The following is a 27,292-nucleotide window of genomic DNA, read 5'->3' as shown; positions in this document are numbered from 1 at the left end:
AGGAAGTAAGATACATAGGCCTTTGTTTTGGGGGGTTTTGTTGTTGTTGTTTTTGTTTTGTTTTTTCATGAATGTGTACAAAAATTCAAAAACCACGGCCTGGAGATTTATCCTGGAACTCTAGTATCAAGTCATGCTCCTTCTTTTTGTTCTTTTTGTTTGGAGATGTGAGAGTATGCAAGGGAAGGAGAAATAAAAAGAAACACGTTAGCTGAGTGTGTGCAATTGGAGGAAGCATCAGACATCACCTTCCCCACTCAAAGGAGTGGGAAGCAGGTACAGAGCAATGACATGAGTTACACCAACACTCTATTCACAGAGCTACTAATCCAAGGGTGGTGGCTGGAACAAGAATGTGGGGAGAACTACAATGCAAACTGCTGTCACCCATGGTTTATGAATAAGAAAATACAATCCAAAAATAATAATAAAATGGGGTACAGTCTCCACTTGGAATGTGAACATATCTTCCTTCTACTAGCATGGAAATGAATGAGTATTAGAGGTGGGGAAACATACAAAAATGCAAAAGACAAAAAAATAATTAAAAATAATTGCTGCATAACAAAGGCTTAATAGTCTTCTTTTCACATAAGGAACACCTATAAATCAGTATTTAAAGATGAACATCCAAATAGAAAAATGGACAAAATATATAAACAGGTAATTCACTAAAAACTATGGATGACCTATACAGAAATGTTAAACTTCACTAATAGTAATGTAGGAAAAAATAAAAGTTGTCATTTATTTAATAATGCCGAGTGTGAAGGAAAAAACTCTCATAATGTTTTGAAAGCATGAATTGTTACTACTTTTCTTGAGGGCGAAGTGATAACACATATAAAGAGTTTAAATAATGTTCATCTCCTATCACCCAGTAATACCATTTGCAGGCTTTTATAAAAGATGAACCAATTTTAAGAAAATGTATGATCATTTCAGTGTTTATTTTATTAGTTTAAAATGGAGAAACCTTAAGTGTCTAAGAATAAAGAAAAAATTAAAATTTACATATAGGAACATAATGGTCTATTATGCAGCTATTTAACCATTGCTTATGGAAAATATTTGCTACTAAAGAATGTTCATGACGTAACATTATATAAAAAAATTAAAATGAGTCCATTTTCATATGTACAAAAGAGAAACAGCAAACTTAAAGCACTTGTTTATAGATGTTGGAATTATAGGTGATACTTGTTTTCTTCCTTTTATTTTTTTAAATATATCTTTACTGATTTCAGAGAGAGGAAGGGAGAGGGAGAGAGAAACATCAATGATGAGAGTCGTCACTGACCAGTTGCCTCCTGCACACCCCCAACTGGGGATAGAGCCCACAGCCCGGGCAAGTGTCCTGAGAGGTAATCAAACCGCAATCTCCTGGATCCTAGGTCGATGCTCAACCACTGAGCCACGCCCGGCTGGGCTGTTTTCTTCTTTTTAAAATAATTAAAACTTTATCTTTCACAACAGTTTTAGGACTAGAGAAACTTTTCCTTTTTTTATTTTTTTTAAATCTCTCTAACATAATCATATGTCTGTTAAAAGGTGTTCTTAAAGTAATATCAAAACAAAATTTCTGAACTCATAATTCAAAAATGCATTTTATGAAAATATGCAATAAAAGGGACTCAGTATTTCCTTTTACATGAAATTTGAAAATGAACACTAAAAACAGTATTTTAAAAATTTTGTGAAGGAATTTTCATTTGTATCCTTAATGAGCAGAAAAATCTTAAAAGCTGATGGGGATGATGGTAGGGAAGACTTTTTTCACCACTTTGGTAATTTTTTTAAAGATTAAATACCTCTGTTACTCTCTTTGGAGCCAGAAGAGAATATGAACAAATGGAACTAATAAGAAAACTACACACCCTTTCTGAAAAGCTGTGAACAAAGCCAATACCAAAAAAAGTAAAAAGAAAAGCTCCAACATCCATTTTTTGCACGATAACAGAATTGGGATGTTTTTGTTATGCTGAAAACAACTAGTAAACAGTTATATATACTGTTTTTCCACATCTCTGTTATAAATCACAGTCATTGGTTATACTTGGATGAAGTCCACTTGAATTTTGTGAAAAAGAAGCAGATTATCTGATGAGAAGAACAACTTGCAAAGTAATACTCTGCAATAAACCCATGTTTACCCAACCACAGAATCAACTGAAGTTTCCTAAATTGAAAGAAGGATCTCTTGCCCTTTGAGACAGCTTGGAGGGACCTGGAGAGTATTACACTAAGTGAAATAAGCCAGGTAGAGAAAGACAAATATCACATGATCTCAATTTATGTGGAATCTAATGAACAAAATAAACTGACAAATAAAATAGACCCAGAGACACTGAAGCTTGAAAAAGACTGACAGAGGGAAAAAGAGGAGGGGGTAGGAAAAGATTAACCAAGGAATGTATATGCATATATGCATAACCCATGGACATAGACAATAATATGGTGAAAGCCTGGGGAGGGGGCAGAGGGACGTTGGAGGGGAGTTAATGGGGGGGGGATCTGTAATACTTTCAACAATAAAGATAAATTAAAAAGAAAATAAAACCCAGCATTAATAAATCAAAAAAAAAAAAAAAAACCCACAAAAAACCTAGAATGAGTGTTCATTTTATGTCTTCCTCCAAACAATGAGTTACTTGCAGGGGGCAAAATAACTTGAAAATAAAAATAAATAAATAGATGATGGTACAACAGAATCTAACAAAAACTGGCAACCATAAAATTATCAAGATTATAACTGCTAACTTTTATTAAGTAGCTGTGTATGCTACCTGTCATTTCTTTCCTCTTTTCTTGTTCTGGTTTTTCTCTACCAGTTTGTCTGCCTAGTTAGGTGATTTAAATGCTTGGATCCATTTTGTTTTCCAATTATTCTAACTTTATGATGAAAAAGATTGATGAAATTTTAAGAACAGATTTCTTATTTATTATTCTTAATACTTTAAAGGGCAGTATTTAAACCAAACTTAAGACATCCTATAAAAAGAACACAGCAGAAATTATATTGTGACATAAAATCATTATTGTCTTCACAGTATATGCTTCTCCAGAACATACTGAACAGTATTCACAGTAAATATTTATCAAAACTGATAGATATAAACATACAAGGACACATATGCACACACATCCAACTGGGCACCACATATAAACACCCAGAAAAGTCCAATCCTGTAAGGATCTATTTGAAAAATACTATTTACCTTTTAAAATAATGCTGTATCTTGGTCAAATAATCTGAAGAAAAAGAAATACCTTGAGTCACATACTAAGATCCCCGGTATTAAACAGAAGTAAAATAGACCAAATATTTGAAGGTACAACCAGTATAAGAACAGCCAGATAACTGTTTTAACTTACTGCAGAAAACACAAATCTACAACCAAGATGGAAAACACTATTCATAAAATCATTAAAGAAATAGCATTTATAAAGCTAAAAAAATTAATATCAAACAAAGACTCTGGAGAAACTAATATCCCCAGAGTATGAAGATGTATTTTCAATTTAAATGGTAATACACATTTATTAGGGTTTTTCATATGTATATCCAGGGTTAGAAAGGACCATCACAGCTAAAGGCAACTAAGTCTAACAAATGAAAAAATCATCACTGATAGATTAACAGTTGAAAACAGCCGTATATAGTGAACAATACATAACAACCTAAAAAAAAGATTTCAAAAAAAATCAAAGAAGCCAAAAAGATCATAGATCACAGGATACAAGTTTAGAAAGAACATAAAAGCCCAACCATGCTTCTGAAGTATCTGCCATCTTCAAGAAAATACAAAACCATGAAACTAAGATGATTCGCAAGCAGGAGAAATTCCATAGCAATACTAAAGTGATACTTTTAGAAACAGAGAATAATGAGAAAATAAGAGTAAAGAACAAAATATATAATTTCTACACAAAGTAGTAAGTAATGAAATACTCATTCACTTAGTACAACATGTATTTGTTAAAGGCATATGAGTGCTACATACTGTAATACAATGAAAACCAGGGCAGAAATGGTTCCTGCATGGAAAATACATTCCAGAAACTGCAAAATCTAAGTCAACACCTTTCTCAATCATAACGTGAATCAAATATACCAGGTACAAATTCAAAATTCAAATGCTCCATTGCCAGGAATTCTGACTTTATAGGTCTTGGATGAAATTGAAGAATCGGTTGTTAAGATTTAGTGGAAAGAGTGAGGTTTTAGCTCTGCTATTAACTATCTATGCAGCTTTGGGCACAAGTCACCTAATTTCATCTCTAAAATGAAAACAATTATATTTGTTTAAAAGGTTTATTCTAAAGAATAAAAATATTTTTTGGAGTGCTTCACCTAGCATCTGGCACAGTTGTATTCAAAACGGCAACTGTGAAATAACTGTGGCAGAAAGAGTCTAAAACTCTGGACTCACATTTGACTTAGCTGCTTACCAAATATGTAACAGTGGCCAAGTTACTTAACCTCTGATTTTTAGTTTCTATTTATGTAATTTGTGGGTAGTAATATTTGCACTCTTTATCACAAAGAGGTATTGGGGGGAAAAATTTGGTATTTTTGGTAAGCTATAAAAATACTACCTAAAGATACTAATAGTAGAGACTACCAGTATTGTTAGTCATAGAAAGGCATACAAAAATATACCTTCAAAAGGAAAAAAGTTGAAAATCAACTTTTTAATCAACTTTTCCCAAAAAAGCAACTTTTGTGGTGAAAACACTTGAAAATCAACTTTTTTACCACCAAAATGTACTCATTCAAGATTTTATTGAGTACCGACTATATGCCACCTTGGAAATAACTCCCCAAATGTTAATCAGAAATGTAGTCTCCATAAACCCATTACCAATATCAAAGAACTTAACACTCTGAAGGTTGCACAAGGCAAGTTGTATATAGTCTCCCAAGTAAACACTGGCTGGAAATATTACCAAAAGAGAAAACCCTTGGTCACTTACATCCAACCACCTCTTCAATACTTACATCTCTCTTTGTAACAATCCTAGCAGCAATCATCTAATTCCACTGGTCAGCAATCTACCAGTTGTAAGAGCATCATCTGGGGAGCTTTTAAAGGTATGTGCCGTGTGCCTCCCAAGTGATTGTGAAGTGCAGCCAAAATCTGGCTGCCAGTGAGGCTGCACTCCCCAGTTCATTCTGCATATGGCCAGTGCAACCAAACTCCAACAGTATGAGCCTGAAATCTCCCCCACTGCACTGGCCATCTTAGTGCTAACTTTACTCTTGAGACCACATATAACACAAGCCTAACCATACACCAGGCTAAACATCTCCAGTTCCATCAAGTAACCTACAAATAATATATTTTAAACCTGATAATACTAAATTGTCCACATTGTTTTAGTTATATATCATGCCCAGAAGAGAACACAACCCTTATGTAGAACACAATGGGGATGCTCTCTCCTCCACTGAGTTACAACATTTTCATTAACACAGCTTAAGTGTGCTTTTCACTAAACTGTGGCCATATTATACTATGATTACTTCTTTTAAACACATTTATTTTGGAAAAAATTTAGATTCACACACAAGTTGCAAATATAGTACAGAGAGCTCCCATATCCCCCACACCCAGTTCATTTTACTAATATTAACATGTATACTGACACAGCACTTTTCCAAAACCAAAAATGAGTTGTTTTATTTTTATTTTTTAATTTATCTTTAGTTTAAAAGTATTATAGATATCCCCTTTTTTCCCCATTGGCCCCTTCTACCCCACCCCCACCCTTCACCCCAGGCCTTCAACACAATATTGTCTGTGTCCATGGGTTATGCATATGTGCATATAAGTTCTTTGGTTAATCTCTTCCACCGCCCAACCCACCCACCCCTGCCCTCCCTCTGAGATTCCTTTCTTCTATGTGTCTGGATCTATTTTGTCCATCAGTTTATTTTGTTCTTTAGATTTCACATGAGTGAAATCATGTGATACTTGTCTTATTTGGCTTAGCATCATACTCTCCAGGTTGCTCCATGCTCTATCAAAGGATAAGAGAGCCTTCTTTTTTGAAGCTGCATAGTATTCCGTGGTGTAAATAAACCACAGCTTCTTATCCACTCATCTACTCATGGCATTTGGGCTGTTTCCAGATCTTAGCTATTGTAAACTGTGCTATGAACATAGGGGTGTTTCAGGATTGTTAGGGTATATGCCTAGAAGTGGGATCACTGTTACATCTTTTTACACAAATTACTTTTCTAAGCTACATTCCCTTCATTCTGAACACAGACTTTTCACTTTTTTTTGTTGCATGAAGCAAATAAAGACCCTTACATTTTATCTTTTAAGATTCAGTGCAAGATTTCATCTTGCTAGCCTTTGACTCAAAGACTCAGGCTTTGAGTCTTGTAAGATGAAATGTAACATCTTATACTTAAGATTTTGAGGTCCTATATCTGCTGAGATATTCTGAGTCAAAGTCCACTTAAACGATATCCACTACCGCCACTAGATTCATGCCATACATGTATACAGTAAACAAGATATCTATACTTCCATCCAATTTAACAGGCCAACGCTTAGGGTAATATAAGCTGCCCTCAGGGTGCATTAAATAACTTCTGATGGGTACTATCAGTGATTTACAAATTCAAACAGTTTTCTGTATATATAATTACTTTGTTTTTCATGCAAAGATATTATTCCCTACCTCAGGAAAGTTCAGACATATTGTGTCTTCACATTTTTTATTTTTACTAGTCTAATATATGTTTGCATGTTTTGCTTCTTCAGCTGAAAGGTTTAGAGTATCTGCACAATGGAAAGAATCCATTCCCCAAGCAACTCTGAAATGCTTAGGAAAAAAGGGAACTCTAAGTCTAACATCCACTGGCAGCTCACTGAAGCAGCTAATGACCATGTGTGAAAACTGGTGTTCAAAGGAAATCTGTAGAGAATTCCTGATGAGTCAGTCACAAAATAAAATCAGAAGAAATAGCAAGATGGTATCTGTAGTATTATTCCTTTAGGAAGAAAAGAGAATTCAATTTATCCTCTTGAAATTAGTTACTGGTCTTAATTATTATAAAGCTTGGGGAACAAAATGGCACAAGATAGCAATTTACTATTGAAATCCCAATTAAAAATAATAATTTAGACATGTGGACCCAAAGATAGCTATATTCAGCTATATCAATCATGGCCAAAAAATTTCTAAACCATTTACTTCTCCTTAAAAGATGTGAATAACTTTTAATTCTGTTTATCTCTCCAAACCAGGCTGTGGAATCAGAGTTTTGAAATTGCAAAATAGACTTGACAATGATTTCAGGAAAGTTGCAAACTCACAGCCTTTTTTTATTCATTCCAGTGAGTTTCTTAAAATGGGAAATCCATTTTAAAAAATCTTTAATAAAGCATCAGGCCCTGGCCGGAGTGGCTCAGCTGGCTGGTGCATCACCCTGTACACTGAAAGGTCACAGGTCCTATTCAGGTCAGGGCACATACCTAGGTTGTGGGTTCGATCTGATTGGTGTGCATGCGGGAGGCAACAGATCAATGTTTCACTCTCACATCTATGATTTTTCCTCTCTCTCCCCCTCTCCCTTCTTTTCTTTCTAAAATCAGTAAAATTTAAAAAATAAAACAAATTTTAAAAATAATAATAAAGCATCAGAATGCCAAGAACAAAGACCTCTTCCCTCTTACCTCATAGTAACTCCGAACAGCATTGCAAAATGCTTCATCAGCTACGATCTGGGTTTCCCCATTGAGGAAGGCCTGGAACCGTTCTTTCAGTAACTGCAATTGCTGCTTGTTAAGCTATAAAAAAAAGATAAAAGTAGCTGAAATATTTGCCAATCCATGAAATGTAATGATTCTAAAAAGTTGTATTTGCTATATGTGTATTAGATTTGACATCTAGAATTAACTTTATGGTAAAAATAAAATAAAAACTAAAATATCCTACTATTTATACTTATGACTCAATCGTAGAACATTTTCAATTCACTAGCCCATATACTCGGGAATCCTGACATTGCATTAAAATCCAAACTTCTACCCCAGAGGGAATTCCTGTGATTACTACCCTGGTTTCTTTGCAGGGACAGGAAAAAACTAAAATTTGGATAAGAAATTAACTTGTGCAAAATTACCAGCTGTACTGAACAGAGAGGACAGAGAACAAGTTATCTTGGAGGTGATAACCAGCAGCCTTGGACAAGAGATAACAAGGAGGAAGACTGCAAAGGGCAGGGATCCTGAGAAAGAATCCTCTGGAAAGGACATCTGTGGGATGCCAGAAGTTTCAATTTCACGAATAAATATGTCGATTCAATGACTCAGTTGAGATCAATACAGTAATGATGAGGAAGAAACAAATCCAAAAGAGAGCAGGGGTGCAATGCTGGGCAGTGAGTGTATCTTAAGCACTTTAGGGAGAGAACTGTGAACTAAGGACAGGAGTGCTAGTTTGCAACCAAATTTCCTAGCCTTGGGTCTCACTACTGTAATTAGCACCCAGTGTAGGTTAGATATGAACTATGAGTTACCAACCATGTCCTCTAGTCATCAACTACAAGCAGAGTCACCCACTTAATTTATAGGGCTCACTACAAAGTGAGAATGAGGAGCCCTTTGTTTAAATATAAAGAATTTCAGGTCAGCAACAACAGGGCATTAAACGAAGGCTTGGGCCCTTCTAAGCACTGAGCTCTGCGCAGCTACACAGGCTCATTCACTCCCACGAAACCAGCCCTGACTGGAGGGAGGGCATATAGGGGCATGCAGAAGCATTTTTTAAGAAGTGCTTAACTGTAGAAAGAACAACATAGTCTTTAGATGAAACAACAAATCCCAAGACATATAGGAACAGGACAGGAGTAATCTTTCAAGTTCACTCAATCCTCACCAGACTATTAAAGAATTCAGTCCATTTCTGGATTCTACAGAGAGATGTGAAACATTTGAAAATATGCTGAGGATACAATCATTAAAAGATTAGAAAGACTAAACAAACTGGTATGACTTGGCTTCAAAAAGAAGGCTGATGTGAAATAAGTTTAAATCAGTTCAAAAGGCTTGTTAAAATGCCATTCAATATGAGAGACAAATTCTTTCTTAGATGGATTTTATTTAGGAGCATAACAAACAAGACCGTTTGTAAAGACACTGTTGCTGGTAGTAACCGACTGATAAAGAAATGTCCTATTGTACCCCAATGTAAAAAACCTCTTGCCCTGAGCAGTGGAGAGAAGACCATTCCATTTATTTACTGAGGTTAAAGCCTTCATTTCAGGGAAAGCTAACCCAAGCTGAAATGCAGAAACATCACCATTATATTCCATTCCCCATTTCTATAATATGGGCAGAATAAAAGCAGAGACCTTTTGTGTGTGTGTACTAGGCAAGGCAAATTAAGTCCATGACTTGATGTCTCTAAGCATCCTTCAAAAAAGGGACCAGGTGGAAATAGGACAGCAAAATCTAAATCTGACAGCGAGACAGCTGAGAGCACTTTAGTTGTGAAGCCCTGGGAACCACCAAGAAGAGCTTCAACTTGCAAACCAAGTGTCCAGGCAAAACAATGGAAATGGAAATATACGTGGGAATAACAATGAACTGGAGAGGACCTTAACTATCATTTGTCCCAAACCCCCCATTTGATAAATAAAATAAATGGACTTTAAAACATAGTGGATTTCTTCATTCAATTTTCTTTCATCAGACATATGTTCTTTAAAAATTTCTCTAAATGTTTGCAATTTCTAGTTTCCCAGTGTATAACCAACCATTAAATCGATGAGTTACTGTCTGGTGATTATGGCATGGAAATCTCAGAGTACAAATCGAGGAAAGGAGATTTGAGCAAACCATCTTCTTGGAAACTCCAATGCTGGTATAGTTCACAAAACATGCCAGAGGCACCTGGATAAATATCAGGATGCAACTTTTCAACAAATAAAAATTACTGCAGTTATATTTAAGACATAAAATGACGAATATTACAGTGACATACAAACAATAAATGGATACTTTATTAGTACAGTGAAGATGTCCACATTTCCACATAAAAAGATAGGGAGATTTTGTTTATTTGGGTCCTCTCTCTTTGTTGCTTGATGAGTCTGGCTAAAGGTTCATCAATCTGGTTTATCATTTCAAAGAACCAGCTCTTGGTTTCATTGATCTTTTGTATTGTTTTTTAAGCCTCTATGTCACTTATTTCTGCTCTGATCTTTCTTATTTCCTTCCTTCTACTCACTCTGGGTGTTTCTTGTTCTCTTTCTAAGTCTTTAAGTTGTAGGGTTACAGAGTCTATGAGAAGTTTTTCTTGTTTTCTGAGGTAGGACTACAGTGTAATAAACTTCCTTCTCGGGAATACTTTCATTGTGTCCCATAGATTTGGGATGGATGTGAGTTCATTTTCATTTATTTCCAGGAAGTTTTTTATTTCTTTCTTGATCTTATTGGTAACCCATTCACTGTTTAATAACATATTATTTAGCCTCTATGTGTTTGAATGTTTTTAAGTGTTTTTATTATAGTTGATTTCTAACTTCATGCCACTGTAGTCTGAGAAGATGCTTGATGTGATTTCAATCTTCTTGAATTTATAGAGACTTGTTTTGTGTCCTAACATGGTCTGTCTTTGAGAATGCCTCACGTGCACTTGAGAAGAATGTATAATCTGCAGCTTTAGGTAGACTGTTCTATAACTATCAATTAAATCCATCTGATCTAGTGTGTCATTTAGGGTCACTGTTTCCCTGTTGATTTTTTGTCTGGAAGACCTATCCAGTGATGTCAGTGTGATATTAAAGTCTGCTACTATAACTGTATTGCTATCAATCTCTACTTTAAAGTCCTCCAGAATTTTTTTTTATAAATTTAGGTGCTCCTATATTGGGTGCATATATGTTTATCAGGGTTATATCCTGTTGTTGGATCAATCCCTTTAGTATTATGTGATGATGTTTCTTGTCTCTCATTATGGTCTTCAATTTGAAGACTATTTTGTCTGATATGAGTATTGCTACCCCAGCTTTTTTTTTATTTCGACTTGCATGAAAAAAATTTTTCCATCCCTTCACTCTCATCCTGTGTGAATCTTTTGTTCTGAGGTGGGTCTCTTGAAGACAGCATATATTTGGGTCATGTTTACTTATCCATTCAGCCACCCAATGTCTTTTTATTGGAGCATTTAATCCATTTACATTTATAGTTATCATTGATAGATACTTATCTACTGCCATTTTAATTCTTTATGCCTATGTTTCACTCTCTCTCTCTCTCTCCCTCCCTCCCTCCCTCTTTCTACTTCTAATTACAGCAGTCCCTTTAACATTTTCTGCAATGCTGGTTTGGTGGTGATAAACTCCTTTAGCCTTTTTTTATCAGGGAAGTTCTTTATTTCAACATCTATTTTGAATGACAGCCTTGCTGGATAATGTGGTCTTGGTTTCAGGTCCTTGTTTCGCATTACCTTGAATACTTCATGCCATTCTCTTCTGGCCTGTAGAGTTTCTGATGGGAAGCCAGCTGACAGCATTATGGGAGCTACTTTGTACATTACGGGAGCTACCAACAGATTACTTTTCTCTTATGGCCTTTAAGATTCTCTCTCTGTTTTGAATTTTTGGCATTTGAATTATGATGAGGCATGACCCTCATTGGATTCTTCTTTCCTTGGCCTCTCTGTGCCTCCTGAACTTGTGTGACTTTCTCCTTGACCAGGTTAGGGATGTTTCCTACCATTATTTCTTCAAACTGGTTCTCTAACCTTTGCTTACTTTCAACCTCTTCTGGCACTCCTATGATGTGAATAATGTCCTCTCAGAAAGAGAAAGAAAAAAACAAAAAATCCCATTTACCACTGCAACGAAAAAATTAAGATACTTAGAAATAAACTTAACTAAGGAGGTAAAAGTCCTATATTCAGAAAACTACACAACATTGCAAAAAGAGATAGAGGAAGATATAAACAAGTGGAAAAATATACACTGTTCATGGATCGGAAGTATCAACATCATTGAAATGTCCATATTACCCAGAGGAATCTATAAATTCAATGCAATCCCTATTAAAATACCAACAGCATATTTCACAGATCTTAAACAAGCACTGATATGGAAAGATCTTCAAACTACTTTGGGGAAGGAAGCTAGTTATAGAACAGTATGCAAAATAAGCCACCACTAGAACACAGGCAAAATCAGAACTTGTATTTGAATTTGCTTCCAAATGCAAACAGAAACTATGAAAGGATGCAAACTGGACAGACAGATGAAAAATAAGGGTGAAAAAGATTTTTCAACCTATACTGCTTTATTTATTTTTAGTATTAAATCACAGGACTCTTTTTGTCTATCCAAATTTTAATTTAGACTTAATGTAAGCTGTAACAGCAACTGTACACATCTTTAAACTCGGAATGATTATGATACATCACACACAGTTTCAATCTGATCATCCTGCAGGGAGACTGGACAAAAAAAACAATGGACTTTTAAAACTTTCCCTTCAGGAAGAAGACTTGAACTTGACTGGATCCCTTCATTAATGTTTCAAGGTTGATGATTTCCAAAAAAGGTAGATTGAGGGGGAGGGCTTTAATATGAATTGTTTTAATTAAAATGAGTATCCATCAGAGGTGCTAATCTATCAGGGCAAATGTTCTAGAGCTTGGTACAGAGGAAAAGTAATAGCAGCACCTCACATGGAACTAAGACAATGTCAGCAACACACCATGAACAACACGCCCTTGTAATCTATGTACTGATTTTTACACAATCCATACCGAATAGTCTCTCAGCTTCCATTTGAGCCTATTAAAACTAAAACACACACACACACCCTACTTTATTACTTTACAATGAAGCCAGTTCTAATTTTGGACAGCTCTAAAGAATTAAAACCCATTTCCCTATGACTTCCACACAATCCTAGTTTTATGCTATCTAAGATAAAACAGACTTTTTCCTTCTTCAACATAGTAGTTCAGAAACTTGAAGACAGGTACTGGATTATTTGTGAGTTTTCTCTTTCCCAGAATAAATTCTGCCAGTTCCCCCAACATCCTAAGGGTTCCCTCCAGTTTGTCCATAAATTAAGCATCAAACAGTTAAATAAAATTAAGTATAAGAAAGCACTTTGAAAGCTATACATTATGCAAATGAAACTCCTAAAATAGCAATGTCCTTCCTAAAATGTACTGGATAGACTGATCAAGATTCTCCGAGGATAGTGTGGCTGACACACAAACAACTAGGAGAACCACCTCCCACATTCTAAGCACTCTATGTCTATTAATTCAAACTAAAAACAAATTAACTCTTCTTGGCAGTCACATCAACTGACTCATATCCTGATTATAATCAAGAAAAATTTCTAAAACATTCTTACATGTGCTTCACTAAGTCATGTTTCTTCTCACTGGATTCATTTGGTCCGTTGTTCCAGTTGATTATAATTTGTTTTTTAAGAATTGTAATTCCTTCATGCAATGACCAAAGAGTTCTCCTAGTTTTGTTATATCCACTAACATAATAACATGTTAGCCATAGTTTCCATTCAAGTCTTTCTTTATAAAAACCTTCATCAACTCAGTATCAAGGAAAGCAGGAAACCTGTCTTTACATGTATTCATCTAATTTGACACCATTTATCAATTAATATTCTTTGGGGCATTTGATTTTATTATTACTCAGCCTACATTTTAGTTTGATCCATATATTGTCTTCACAATAGTACACTTACCAATGAGTGACTAAACTATTTTTCAAAAAAAAAAGGAAAACTTTAACCAGCAGAAATTACCTAATGGAAATTTTAAAAACTAAATTGCAGATGCCTAACTAGAACATAAATATCTGAGTAAATATCTAAATACAACCAAGAGATGAGCCTTCTAAAAAGAACACTGCAAATACAGTAAAAGCTACATTTTATAAATCCTAGCTGGCAGTGATAAACTTATCCATAAGAAAAACAATTACCACAGGAAAAACACAACTTCCAGAGTTCAAGAAGATGTTTTGTTTCTTGGGATTTTTCTTCTTTTTTAATGTCCAAATTAGATTCTAGCCTTTTCATTTTAAGTCATGATGAACTGCAGACTTATGCCAGAATCCTGATGACAGCAGGAGACCAGCCATTATGCTACTCAGGACTCAGCAACCACTGCTGTGCAGAGCCTGTGCTGACCTGTGGTCCCCATCCCATGCCTTGACACGCATGGTGAGTGCTGCATGACACCCGGGTGAGTAAAGGTGATCACAGATCCCACAGCAAAGTGGCAGGTAACTAGTGGATACTGTATCTCTGGGATTGGAGGGTGAGCTAGTGGTATGTGCATATATCTTAAAGATACTTTTTCCCCCCCCCAAGGACGTAAAAGGAGTTACTTCAGGAACAAATAGTCTCTGAAATGTACAAAGGGCTAGTTTTAATGCCTCTCAGTGAAATGTAGTAAAAGATGATAACAGGGAAGAACTAAAGGAGAAGTGCTCTTTTCTTTTTCCCTTCCTATCAACACTTTGTCAAAAGACCTACATAAAACCACTGGGAACAAATAATCAGTGTCATCTATGTTTCTGAAACAATGGCATTCCCCAAACTGCCTATAAGAACAGAATAACAGAGGAGCCCTGACCACATTATTATACATTCTAAAATTCTTTGGGATGCATTGCTATTAATAGTTTTCTATCCAAATAACTTTTCTTATCCTCTTCTATAAGCCCTGAATTTGGAAGAGTGAATATGCCCATCTGAGACTATAAATACCAGCCTCACTTGACAATGGGCATGGTCAAATTACCAAGTTAAGGCCAATAATATACAAGCAAAAGTGTCATAACATCCAGGAAAACATGAAAGACAGCTGAAGCAGATACTTTTTGCTTCTCTCTTTCCTCTTTTCCTACTGGCTGGAACCTGGTGTGCTAGCTGGAACTACCAATTTGGTCCAAAAGGATGGTAGAACAGCAAGATAAACAAAGCCTGAGGCTCCTCCCAATGTGGAGGAGCCATTGCAACTCTGGACTGCTACCATCTAACTTCCTTCGTGTGGAAGAGAAAGGAGTGATATAAATGATCACATAGTGATTTTCTAGGTACAGATCATTCTTATTTGGGGTTTAATGTGTCATATATATGACAGAACCAAATCCTAACTGATACAAATTCCAATAAAATACCCAACCGGGGGGAAAAGGCCATAATACTGGTAAGGTTTATCTTTCCATATATTATTTTATATGAAAAATCTCCTTATACAATTAACTTGCCCACTGAACAATGAACACCAAAGTCTAAGTGCCTGAGGCAGACTGAAAATAAAGTTATTTTGGCAGACTGAAATCTACTGTCTCACAGTATTGAAAGGGGTCATTGAAAAGCCCCAAATCTGCAAATACTTCTTTAATATATTTTATAATAATGGTATACAGTGATGAGTACAGAACAGCAAAATCCAACTGCATTGTGGCAAAATGGGCCCTGGGCTTGACTTACTCAGCCTAAATGAATTACTTCTATCCACATTCTCTCTGACCTACTAGTGTAATTCAAGCCTCGGCAAAATTATATGTCATTACAGGGCTGTCTTGGGGGAAGGGGGGCTGCTGGTAATACTGACACTAGGAATGTTAAATTCATGAATTCTAAGAATGTCCCCGCTGCAGTGTGCTGAACAGGTTCCACACATGTCATTAAACCTTCCTAAGTCTCCTATAAAGTGTTTATCCTCATTTTACAAATGAGGAAATTAAGTTCAAAGAAGTTAAGCATCTTGCCTAACTTCATGTCTAGTAAGACACAGGGGCAGAATTTGAACCAGTATCCTCATCAAAAATCTATATTCTTCTCAATCACCACATTATTTTCTGTTTCCCTTACAGCCACACTATTTTTTCAATAAGAGGTGTTTATTCCTGTCCGATATGTCATATATAGCTTCAATGTATTTATTTGCTTATTATTTAAGCCTCCATTAGAATAAAATCTGCTTTAGGATAAGAAGTTGATTTTAGCTCATAGCTCTAATCCCATATTCAAATAATGTCTAGCATACAGAATGTGATACATATACACATACATATTTTTAAGAATGAAGGAACAAACAAATGTCAGACAGTTGCTCTGAGACTATCCCTTACTAGTACAGCCAAATCTACTCTCATGCTCACTTGCCCCCACAAAAGAGAAGCTGGTTTATCACGCAATTATAAGAATTCAAGATTACCTAAAACTACCACAATGGATAAGAAAACAGAAGAACAAGACATTGAAAAACTACTTGAAAAAATAATGACAACAAACTTCCCTAGCCTGGTGAAGGAAGCACAGAGAGTCCCAAACAAGATGAAACCAAAAAGACCCACACCAAGATACATCACAATTAAAACGCAAAAGGTTAAAGACAAAGAGAGAATCTTAAAAGCATCAAGAGAAAAGCAGTTAGTTACTTACAAGGGAGCTCCCATAAGACTGTGAGCTGATTTCTCAACAGAAACTTTGCAAACCAGAAGGGACTGGCAAGAAACATCCAAAGTGATGAAAAGCAGGGATCTACAACTAAGATTACTCTACCCAACAAAGCTATCATTTAGAATTAAGTCACAGATAAAGAGCTTCCCATACCAAAACCAGTATTACACCAAACCAGCACTACATGAAATGTTAAAAGGTATTTTTAAAAAGAAGAAAAAAAACATGAAAAATATAAACAATAATATGGCAATAAATACATATTTATCAACAAATAAATCTTAAAAAACAAAATAAATGAAGGAGAACAGAAACAGATTCATAGATACAGAGAACATTTTGACAGTTGCCAGGTGGGAGGGGGAGTTAGGAGATGGGTGAAAAACGTGAAGGGATTAAGAAGTACAAATTGGTTGGTATCAGATAGGTGTGATATTTATCAGGATGATCACTTAGTGAATTATGTAATGTCTAATCACTGAGATGTACACCTGAAACTAATATGTCAACTGTAACTGAAAAATAAAAAAATGATTTAAAAAAGAAAACAGCCTCTCTAAGATATCTTTTCCTATTTCATTAATTAGTAAGATTATATATGGCTACTGGGACAGCAGAGTGAGTAACGGGCCCTGATATAAGACTACTTCTGTCTGTAGCCAGGATCCTCCACAACTTATAGGGTCTTTAGATGGGTCACTTAACCTCAATGACTCAAGTTCTTCATCTAATCAACGATGGTACTAATAACACATTTAATAGGGCAATTGTAGTAAATGAGAAAATAGAAAAAAGTGCTTAATACACATATTGAATGCTTTAAAACTGCTAGTTATTATTTTAGAAATACATGGTGATTTCATTTCAGCAGTTTCAGAAGCTAGAGACAAAAATGAATTTTAAGATAGATGCAGATAAATAATAAGAGACTGCTCAGAGCTGTTCTGTCCTACACAATAGTCATTAACCAACATGGCTACTAAGTGTTCGAAATGTGGTTGGTCTGAGTTGAGATGGGCTCTAAGTCTAAAACACATACTAGATTTCAAACAAAAAGAAGTATATGAAACATCTCACTAATGCTTGCATATTAGTTACGTGTTAAAAAAACATTTTGGATATTTGGGGTAAAATAAATTATTAAAATGACTTTCATCTGTTTGTTCTTTCATGTTTTAATATGACTACCAGAAAGTTTTAAATTATATATGTGGCTCACATTATATTGCAGTTGGACAGCACTATTATAGAGAAATGTGTATGATGGCCAAGTTTCCCTTGAAGACACAAATGACCAGGGCTTTGCTCACCTGAAAAACAGGTCTGGCCTCACAGCAGCAGGCTCCGCAGTATAAAAACTTGTGGCAAGTCCTATGCATACATAGGGTTAGGGTTAGGGACTGAAGAGAAACTGAACAAGCACCAAAATGCAGTATCTATGTATTTGCCTCATGTTTTTTTCATTGTCAGAGAGTGAAATAGGTGTTACTAATCCCACATTATGGAATAGAAAACAGACTGAGAGGTTCAGCTACAAAACCAGTTAGGTTGTAGAACCAAGATGCTAACTTAGTCTTTTGAATCCATGCCCACAGTTATTACCCTATCAGTACATGGCCCCTTAACCCACTGGCATGTTCCTTAATACCTAGTAATAATGGCGAATACTAATTGACCACTTACTACATAGCAAGCACATTTCTAAACTCTTTGCAAAGATGATTTACTCTCCCTATGAGCTTCATTTCTTGTTCCAAATAGAAAAAAAATCTAAGATCCAAATAAGTTAAGAAAGTGGTCCAGAACACCTAATTTGGGGGGAAAGCCAGGCACATCTGACTGCCATGCTCTTAGCCACCAGCTACCCTTGGGATTTCTTCTTGAAGTACTCAGGTCACATTCTCCATACCAAGGTCAAAACACAAGACCACCAGAGCCTAGCAAAGCCAACTGCATGGTTTGATCAGGCTGAAGAGGTGAGAAAGCTCCCCTCCTTCCTATTTACCTCCAAAACATCATCCCATCATGCTCATTCAATTGCTTGAGAGAGGCAGATTGTGGAACTTTTCAGAACAGGCACACATTACTAGTTATCTCCACCCGGAATATCCTTCCATCCTTTAGAACATAACTCAGATGAAACCTCCTAATTAACCTTCCTTCTGCCCCCCAACCAAATAAAGCCATTCCATGCTCTCTGTGTTACTTTTGCACCTCATACATCTATCATTTTCTTAACGTGGCTGTCTCCTCACTAGGGTGCAGATTCCTTAAACAGCAATGCCAATCATCTGTATATCCCTGTTTCCCACCAAGTCCAATGTCTACTGATATGAATTCATCTACAGTGAAAGCAAATCCAGAGTGAAAGAGGGTATCACCATTTACAGCTGCTTTTCTGGGATGCATCCTGTCATAACCACTGACAAAAGACTCTAACAGTGATATAACTTGAGTGAAGAGTAGGGAACAAACAGTCTAAGAAAATATTTCCAAGGTAGCTTTTGTGTTGTCCAAATAACAAGTTCATGGCCAGACTCAGTGAGGCCTGAAGAAACAGCAAATGATTTTTGTTGAGCTGCAGTGTAAGTAGTTCTGTTTGCAGATGATATTGTTCTCAGGCAGGAAGAACTTTGTGCCTCAGTACCATCTGGTATTTCATGGCAAAGTTCCGTGTGCTGAAGCCACATTTGCAAGAAACTGTGATTTCATGTTCATTACCAAGAATTCAGACAGAATCAGCAGCAGACCACTGCATGCTGGTCTAAGAGCTTAAAGGTTCTACCTAGCTCCAAGCCACACAATAGCCTTTTCCAGCAGGTAATAAGTGGTTTGGGATAGTTGTTTCTGAAAGAAGAATATATAATACAAATTTGCTTTCCCCAGAAATGTTTGAAGTCCCTACTTTCTTTCTAAAGGAGCTTTTCCATGAATTGGAAATGACTACCTATAAAGGATGGAGGAGAAGGGGAAGGTAAGGAACTTTCAGCTCCTTACCTTTGTTGACCCATCCTCTGAAGTGGCAGAATCTAATAAGATAAGCATTAAGGTCTACCTCACTCCTTTAATTCTGTTAGGGTGCATTTGCCTGAAAATTGCAGGAACTCTAACTGAAATGGTCTGTGAAACCAAGGGGTTTATTATCGCCTATCTGAAGAAGTCCATAGGTAAGAGGGTTACAGTCATTTAATTCAGTCGCTCGAAGTCATCCACCTTTCTATAGCCTCCATGTGCTGGCTTATCCTCAGGTTAACTGCCTCCAAAGAAATCCATATTAACTTTATGCAAAACATCCTCACACAAAAATAACCAAAGATTGAAGAAGAAAATATTTTTACTCTAAAAAGGAGTAGAGTGAGCAGAAAACTTTCCCAAAAAGAGCATACCCTCCAGCAGATTTCCCCCCACATGTCACTGGCAGTAATGATTTGTGTGTACATTCCTCAAGAAACCACTGAAGAAAGGGAAAGGGAATATCATGAGTGACCAATCAATAGTCAACCTGGGGACTTATGGAATTCAGCCACTCTTGAATAACACTGAGCCCTGATACCTGAACAAAACCAAGGGTCTGTTAAGGAAGCTAGAGAATGGCTACTGTGTACTCAACCAGCACTGCTGTTCTGTCCTGATCCTGATCTTCCCAATAAGGAGGCCAGGCTGGAAAACTGTATAGGAAAGATCACGACTAATGTCTTTTAATACCTAACAATACTTCGTAATAAACAACAAAATTCTAGTCTGTATCTAAAACAGAAATCTTAGCTGCAATAATTTTTAAATAATTTATTTCAAATTAATCATATCATATTGATTACTGCATACATATCCATGTACTTAGAGACAAAAATATGCAAGAATCACATTACTCCCTTAACAATAAAAATTATTTCATATTTATTTCCTTCTTTAACCTTACAAAATTTAGCCAGCAAAAATGCTATGCTACCTCCAAGACATCATGGCAAACATATTTATATTAGCAAATTCAAGGATTTGGAAAGATTAAATGGATAAAAGACCTCTTCAAGATTAACATTAAAATAACTGAACACATAGACTAGAATGACATAAATATTTGCTTTAGATCTTTGGATTCTAAAAGCAATTCTGAATTCATATACAGAATACTGCCGATAAGTAAAAAGCAAATGTTTAGCACATTTGCTTAGCAAGTGAGGTCAAAAAAGAATATATAACAATTTTCCCATTATAAGGGAAAAGCAAATGGGAGTCTATTCTATCAGTTAGATTTCAAGTAATTAAAAAGTTAGCTTACAAATAATTAACAACAACAAAATAAACAACACAAAAATATTTTAAAATAAAGCCTGCTCCTAGGGCTAGTTTACTTGAATGCTACACTGCTGAGTCTATATACAGTATGCCATCTGCCCTTCGGCACCAGTGGGCTTCCAGGTAGGGCTGTAAACTTAAATACAGGATGTCCCATTAAATTTCAATTTCAGATAAACAATGGGTAATTTTTAGTATAACATTTTATCATTATCTCAAATTTTAATATAAGTATGTTCATTATTTACCTAAAATTAACATGTAACTGGGCATCCTATATTTTATTTGTATTTTATCTTCTGGACCACACTCTAGTCTTTGATAATATCTTCCTTTTGTTCTTTGGACTGTCCTGTGTTTTTCTGCGTCTCTTAGGATCTGATAATGTCTCATGGTTCCAGTCACCTCCAACTCAAGCTTTTCAGTGCTATCTGAAAAAGAAGCTCAAAGGAAATTTCCACAGCAGATTTCAACCTGCTGTGCAGGGCTAAAACCACACAGATGAGACCCACTAAGAGGCAAGTGTGATCATTTTCATAGAATTAAAAAACAGCAAGTTTCGTAAACCTGGCAAATCACAATCTTCAAAAAGCTTTCTTTAATGTTGATACCGAAAATCTACCCTACGCCACTACTTCAGGTTTCTGAATAGAATGACTAGAAAGATATTCTGTTTTAAAATTCCTGAGGATCTGATATTCAGCTAGGTTAGGGATTTGCTGAACCTAGTATTCATTAGTTAAAAAATCTGCCCAACTAAAGCAAAGGTAGGGAGGCATCAGTGAATGCATTTAGATTTATTTACACAGTATAATACTTAGCTGTCACTCCAAAATCTGGATTTTTACCAACCTAAAATTAAAAGATACACATGATACACAGGATAGGGCTAAAACTATTTTAAAAATTAAGCTTTTACTCATGACAAAGAACTATGAGCAGAGTTATCCTCTGGCTAATATAATTATGAAGCCTATTTTAAACTATAGGCACTTCTTAAGTCGTATGTCTTGTCTGCTTAGGAAACAACTTAAAATGCTTACATATAAAACAAATTTCCCATTAGAAATAATAATAAAGGACACCAGTTCCAAGGCATGGGGAATTAAAATAAGGAACCCCTGAGGCTCATCTGTCTATTCCATTGAGGGGAAGAGAGCATGGTGTGGCAGAAATTAAAGTACATTCCCCTTCACTCATGTCCACAACAATTTGCCCTCACATACAACCTAACCTTAGCCTGCCTGAATCATAACAAGGGGTGGGGAACTTCCAGCCTGTGAAATCATTTGGTCTGGCCTTGCCAACGCCTCACCAAAAAGATGCAGCTTCAGCCATCATATTAGTGGTGCGTTAATTAAATATTTAACCAAATATAGCAGGCTAATTTTTTAAAAAATATATCTTTATTGATTCCAATAAGAGGAAAGGAGAGGGAGAGAAAGAGAACCATCAATGATGAGAGTCATTGATCGGCTGCCTCCTGCACGCCCCCGACTGGGGATTGAGCCCGCAACCCAGGCATGTGCCCAGACAGGGAATCGAACCCCGATCACCTGGATCCTAGGTCAATGCTCAACCACTGAGCCACACCCAGCTGGGCATAGGCTAATTTTTAAGTTGATAATTTTGTATGGCCCATGAATGATGTTATAAATATCCAAATGCCCCTGGCAGAAAAAAGATTCCACACCCCTGAAAGGTGGTAACTTTACACCAAACCTACAAGAAAAGCTTTAAAAAAAACCCACACATTTTACTGGCCATATCCTAAAAAATTAAAGCAATTCAAATAAACATGGAAAGGCTCTGGCCACACAAACAGAACAAACTTCCAAATACAACATAAACCACAGGGATGGAGAATCATTGAATGCACAGTGCCACTTATTGGTGACCAGATATCCCACACATCACCACATAATACACTGGTGTAGTAAGAAAACCTACACTATACTAAAAGTATATAAAATAAAGGCTGATAAACAAGGTGAAATGCTGTGTAATTCAGACATATGTACTTTGGACCTAAAATCCTGTATATTGGTAAAAGGGGTCTCTGCCTCCACTCCATCTGCTGTTCACCTACTGAAAGTCAAAGAGCGAAGCCAACTTGGAATGTCTTCATTACTCTTCCTTACTATTTAGAAGGATTATCAGCTGCATATTATAAGAGAAAACTCAAATTCACAAAACTGATATCCAAAAAAACTCAAAAGGGATTCAGGTTACTAAAAACTGACAGATAATCTAGGATGTGAATATATGGAAAAGAAAACAAATACTTTGTGCTAAAACAAATCTAAATTTTTTTTTTCATACTGGAAGATATTCTAGTGTTATTTTCTTTTAAGATCATTTCTTTAACAAAAATTCTATTAACAAACCCCACTTAGCCTATAAAATATCTATTCACATTATTAAATTACAGGACCACCCAAAATTATTTTTGTAGCAAAGAACAACACATTTTATACTTTCTGGAAGAGCTTTCTGAGGTCCTGACTATTACAAATTCCTGAAATGTATCTGAATATATCACCGTGAAATTTGGGTATAAGGTGAAGTGGGTAAATAATGAAAACATCAATATAGAGATTAAAGTAATATATTAACAATTTTTACACAGGCACATCATATCAAGTCATCTTGATCATGCTTAAAAGAGTATATGAAATCAGACACCCAGGGACATGGGGCAAATGCTTAAAATCCAAAGGAAGATGTGACTTGCATATGTTTGCTGACCTTTCCCCAAGCAATCTTAGAGCTGATGCTAAGCTACCTTTCAAAATAAGAAAGTACTGAGCTCACTCAATTTTGCTTTCTACCATGAAAGTCTTTGGGATTAAAAAACAAAGTGATAGCTACAAACCATCAATGTTTCTTAAATCAATTTTTATCAACAGAGTTTAGAAAGTGGGGGATATTGGAATCATCAGGAAAAATTAATCACTATGGTTAATATATTTAACAAGTGCATTTGTTTAGAAGGGAAATTTTTCCTTAGCACAGACTAAAAACAGTGTCTAAGGACTCTCTCATTTCGGGGGGGGGGGGGGGATCTAGAGGACTTTAAAGGAAAAAATAAGAGGCCAAGGAATCCAGTAGGTTCAGAGCAGAAAACCATAGTCAATGAAGTTGAAGACAAAAAATTCACTATTTTCCCACTGAAAGGATTATTTATCACAGTCTATAATCTTAGGAGGCATTGCCAGTGCCAATGTAGAGTTTTTATTATTTGAGTTTCGTTACTACCTGAAAATGAGGATCCAGTGATATAATAAAATTATGTATGGCTCTGAGTAACAGTTATTTTATTAAAGACACAAACAAAGACAGACTAAATGCAAAGGTTAGAAAAGAAATTAAAATACTATTTCAATAAAGTTATATTTCTAATTTTTTAAAAGTACCAATACAAAAATTACTAGCTTGGTAGATCAATTATGCAACTCACACTGTAAATAAAGGAATATGGTAGGGGTGTGAATTATCAGAAATTACTTCAGGCTTCATTGGAAAAAGGGTGTTTTGTTTGTTTGTTTGTTTTTTAAACATATCTTTATTGATTTCAGAGAGAGGAAAGGAAGGGGAGAGAAAGAGAGATAGAAACATCAATGATGAGAGAGTCATTGATTGCAACCCGGGCATGTGCCCTGACCGGGAATCGAACCCCAATCTCCTGGATCCTAGGCCGATGCTGAACCATTGAGCCATGCCTGGCTGGGCGGAAAAAGGGTTTTAAAGTATCTGAAAATTCTGTAGAAGAGCTTAATTTCATTAGACCACAAAGTCATTAAACTGATGTATTTCTGTAAATCAGACTTTAATAATTTTAATGGATTAACTGAGTATTATTCAGAAATGAGATTGTAGAATTACAGAATTCCTTCTTGCCTAGACCTTTGCTATTAATGCAACTGTCACCATTTCTGAAGAAAACTTATCTTTGTAATTTGATTTTAATATTACTTTGTCTAGTTCTAAAGCTAGTAGCAAAGGAAGAACCAAAATCTAAATAAGAATTCCTAAAGTAAGTATATAAAACAGAAGATAACTACAGCTCAGATGAACCTTAATCATACTAGTTCAGAATTTCAGTCACAAGTTTGATTTGTGCATGTATATACATGTATATATAGCAAATATATGTATATAGGCACATGTACAATAAATAATTTACATAGAGAATATAATAGGATCTATATATATGCATATTGTATATGCAGGCATGCATAACTGTACACTAGACAAATTTTGTATAATTATAAATCAACTGTGTATGTAAAATGTACTATAAAACACTGTGTAATTATCTAAGCAAACAAATCATTAACTTTAGGAAAAACAAAGGAAAAGAAAGATATATAACCATATTGTACAACAACCCTCAGTTGTGAATTATTTGTATATACATATTGTCGGGAAGGGGGAAATCCCGGCTCTACCCTTCTTGAGTCCTTATGGCTGGACTAATAATGAAACTGACACAAGATTCCATTAAGAGGAGAAAAACCAATTTAATATGAGCACACAAGCGATCATAGATAATGCTTCTAAAATGATGAACTAGCTTTCTATACTTCTTAGACAAAGGAACAAATAAATTTATGAAGAAATGACGGGAAAAATGCACTTTAGTTTGGGGTACTCATTAGTGAGGAATCTAAACAAAGTTTGGGCTTAAGTAGTAAATTAGTGAAGGATTAAGGAGGTTTGTTTATGTAAGCTTTTCAGCCCTGGATTCCTTAACAAAAGCCGTGAGGGTGTCTCTCATAGCTCCTCCTGGAGCAAGGAGGCACCTTTCACCAGGGAGATTTATTTCCTGCATCCAAGGAGACAAGGGATTGCCCTTTTTATACCAACTGCCTGTCAAGTAACTTTAATTGAGAGAAATCAATATGCCATTATGGGTTATTTGGGGGCAGCCTGCCCTGGGCCCTGAGAATACATTTAGATAATATATAGTTTCACAAAGATATGTTCAAACAAGGACTGACAAAGACTGAGAAAAGCCTCTCAGTAAAAGAATGTAAAAGAATCAAAACAAATTTAAAAAGGCAACTTGAAGCAACAGACTAGGCAGAAAAACAACAGCAACAAATCTATCCTTATTATCTGAAAAATAAAAGATACAACTGAAATAAGAATATAAAGCTATAAAAATATTCAGAGAACAAAAATGCTCTTCAGAACTAAAAATATGATAGCAGGGTTTGGAAAATATAAAGTTCAAGAAATTCCCCAGAAGAGAGAGAGAAAAAGAGATGTGGACACACAAAAAAGGAAAAAGATAGATTAGAGGATGAGCTAAGCAGTCCAATACCAGGCTAACTGGAAATCCACAGAATGACCAAAGAAAACTGAAAATCAAATCAACAATAATTCAAGAAAATCTGGCAGAAAGGAAGCTCTTGAATTTCCGATTAAGAAAGCTAAGTTCTCAGCACAAAGGGTGAAATTAACATGAATCAAAGCACATCATTGTGCTTAGTTTCTCCACCAGAAACTAAGACATCAGAGTGAAGGCTCTAAAAACCTAAAATTCTTTCCCCCAACTATCAGTTGAGTAAAATGACATTTTTCAAAATTTGAGAATTTAGAAAATATTCCTCATGTACACCACTGTCTCTCAGGGTGTTGCTGTGCTTGGCTCAAAATGAGAAACTCTACCCCCCAAAAAAAGAAGGGCAGGGGCATAGAAAACAGAAGCTTCAAGCGAGGAGCAGGGAAAGGGAATTCCCCAAATGATAATGGAGCTCTTAGGATGAGGCAGGTACCAGCCACAGAGGGCAATCCTGTTCAGACTGGAGCCCTGTGATGTTAAGGGCTGCCATCACAGGGTACTTGGCTGTCACAGTTCTTTCTAACCTGAAGTAGTAGTAGGTGCTGCTGTTGTTATTATTATTAGAGAATATGTTCTACTGACACAAGGGGAAACCAAAAAAGAGAAAGATAGTAGATCTAGGTAACAGGGACAATGGCTCAGAAACGGCAAAGGGAGTACCCAGGATAACACAGCAAAGGGAAGGTTTAGGAAGACCTGGAAGGCAGCCTGTAGAGGAATCCAGCCAGATAGTAGATGGAGGTCTCCAGATGGACCAAACCACACACATGCACACACAGAGTCAGAAAAGTTGTGTTCCTGAACATGATTGACCTTGTGGAGGGCTGTGCTGAGAGGCTTTCTGACAGCTTAGAAAATTTTATAATTGGTGCCCTGAAAACAAAAAAATTAACATGTCACCCTTCACTTTGGGAAAAACAAAATGAAGGAAATTTAATCATACTGCATAACAATCCCCAGTTGTGCACAGTATTTGTATATTCATGATAATATAAATAATAAAGTGATGTGAGAAAAAAATTTAATGCAACTCTATGGGAGTAAGGACAGGAGGGGTGGGAAGCAAAGGGGGAGAGTGGGATAAAAGCACCAAACCCTAAACCAGGATGACAGGAAATCAGAGAATGGCTAAAACTGATCAATCAAATTACATCAGTATATGAACATT

General features: G+C 35.9%; 1 protein-coding gene across 1 annotated transcript in view; it reads right to left on the bottom strand.

Annotated features, from left to right (window-relative positions):
• Nucleotides 1-27,292, bottom strand: part of CADPS2 (calcium dependent secretion activator 2) — a 539,314-nt gene that overhangs the window by 407,622 nt on the left and 104,400 nt on the right. The window contains exon 2 of the mRNA XM_016213343.2: nt 7,695-7,808. Coding sequence (XP_016068829.2) covers nt 7,695-7,808 — 114 coding nt within the window. The remainder of the gene's footprint in view (nt 1-7,694; nt 7,809-27,292) is intronic.

The sequence above is a fragment of the Miniopterus natalensis genome, chromosome 10 (assembly GCF_054644295.1).
Source record: "Miniopterus natalensis isolate mMinNat1 chromosome 10, mMinNat1.hap1, whole genome shotgun sequence".
Lineage (NCBI taxonomy): Eukaryota > Metazoa > Chordata > Mammalia > Chiroptera > Miniopteridae > Miniopterus > Miniopterus natalensis.
The sequence above is the reverse complement of the archived record's forward strand: the minus strand, read 5'-3'. Positions and strand labels throughout refer to the sequence as shown.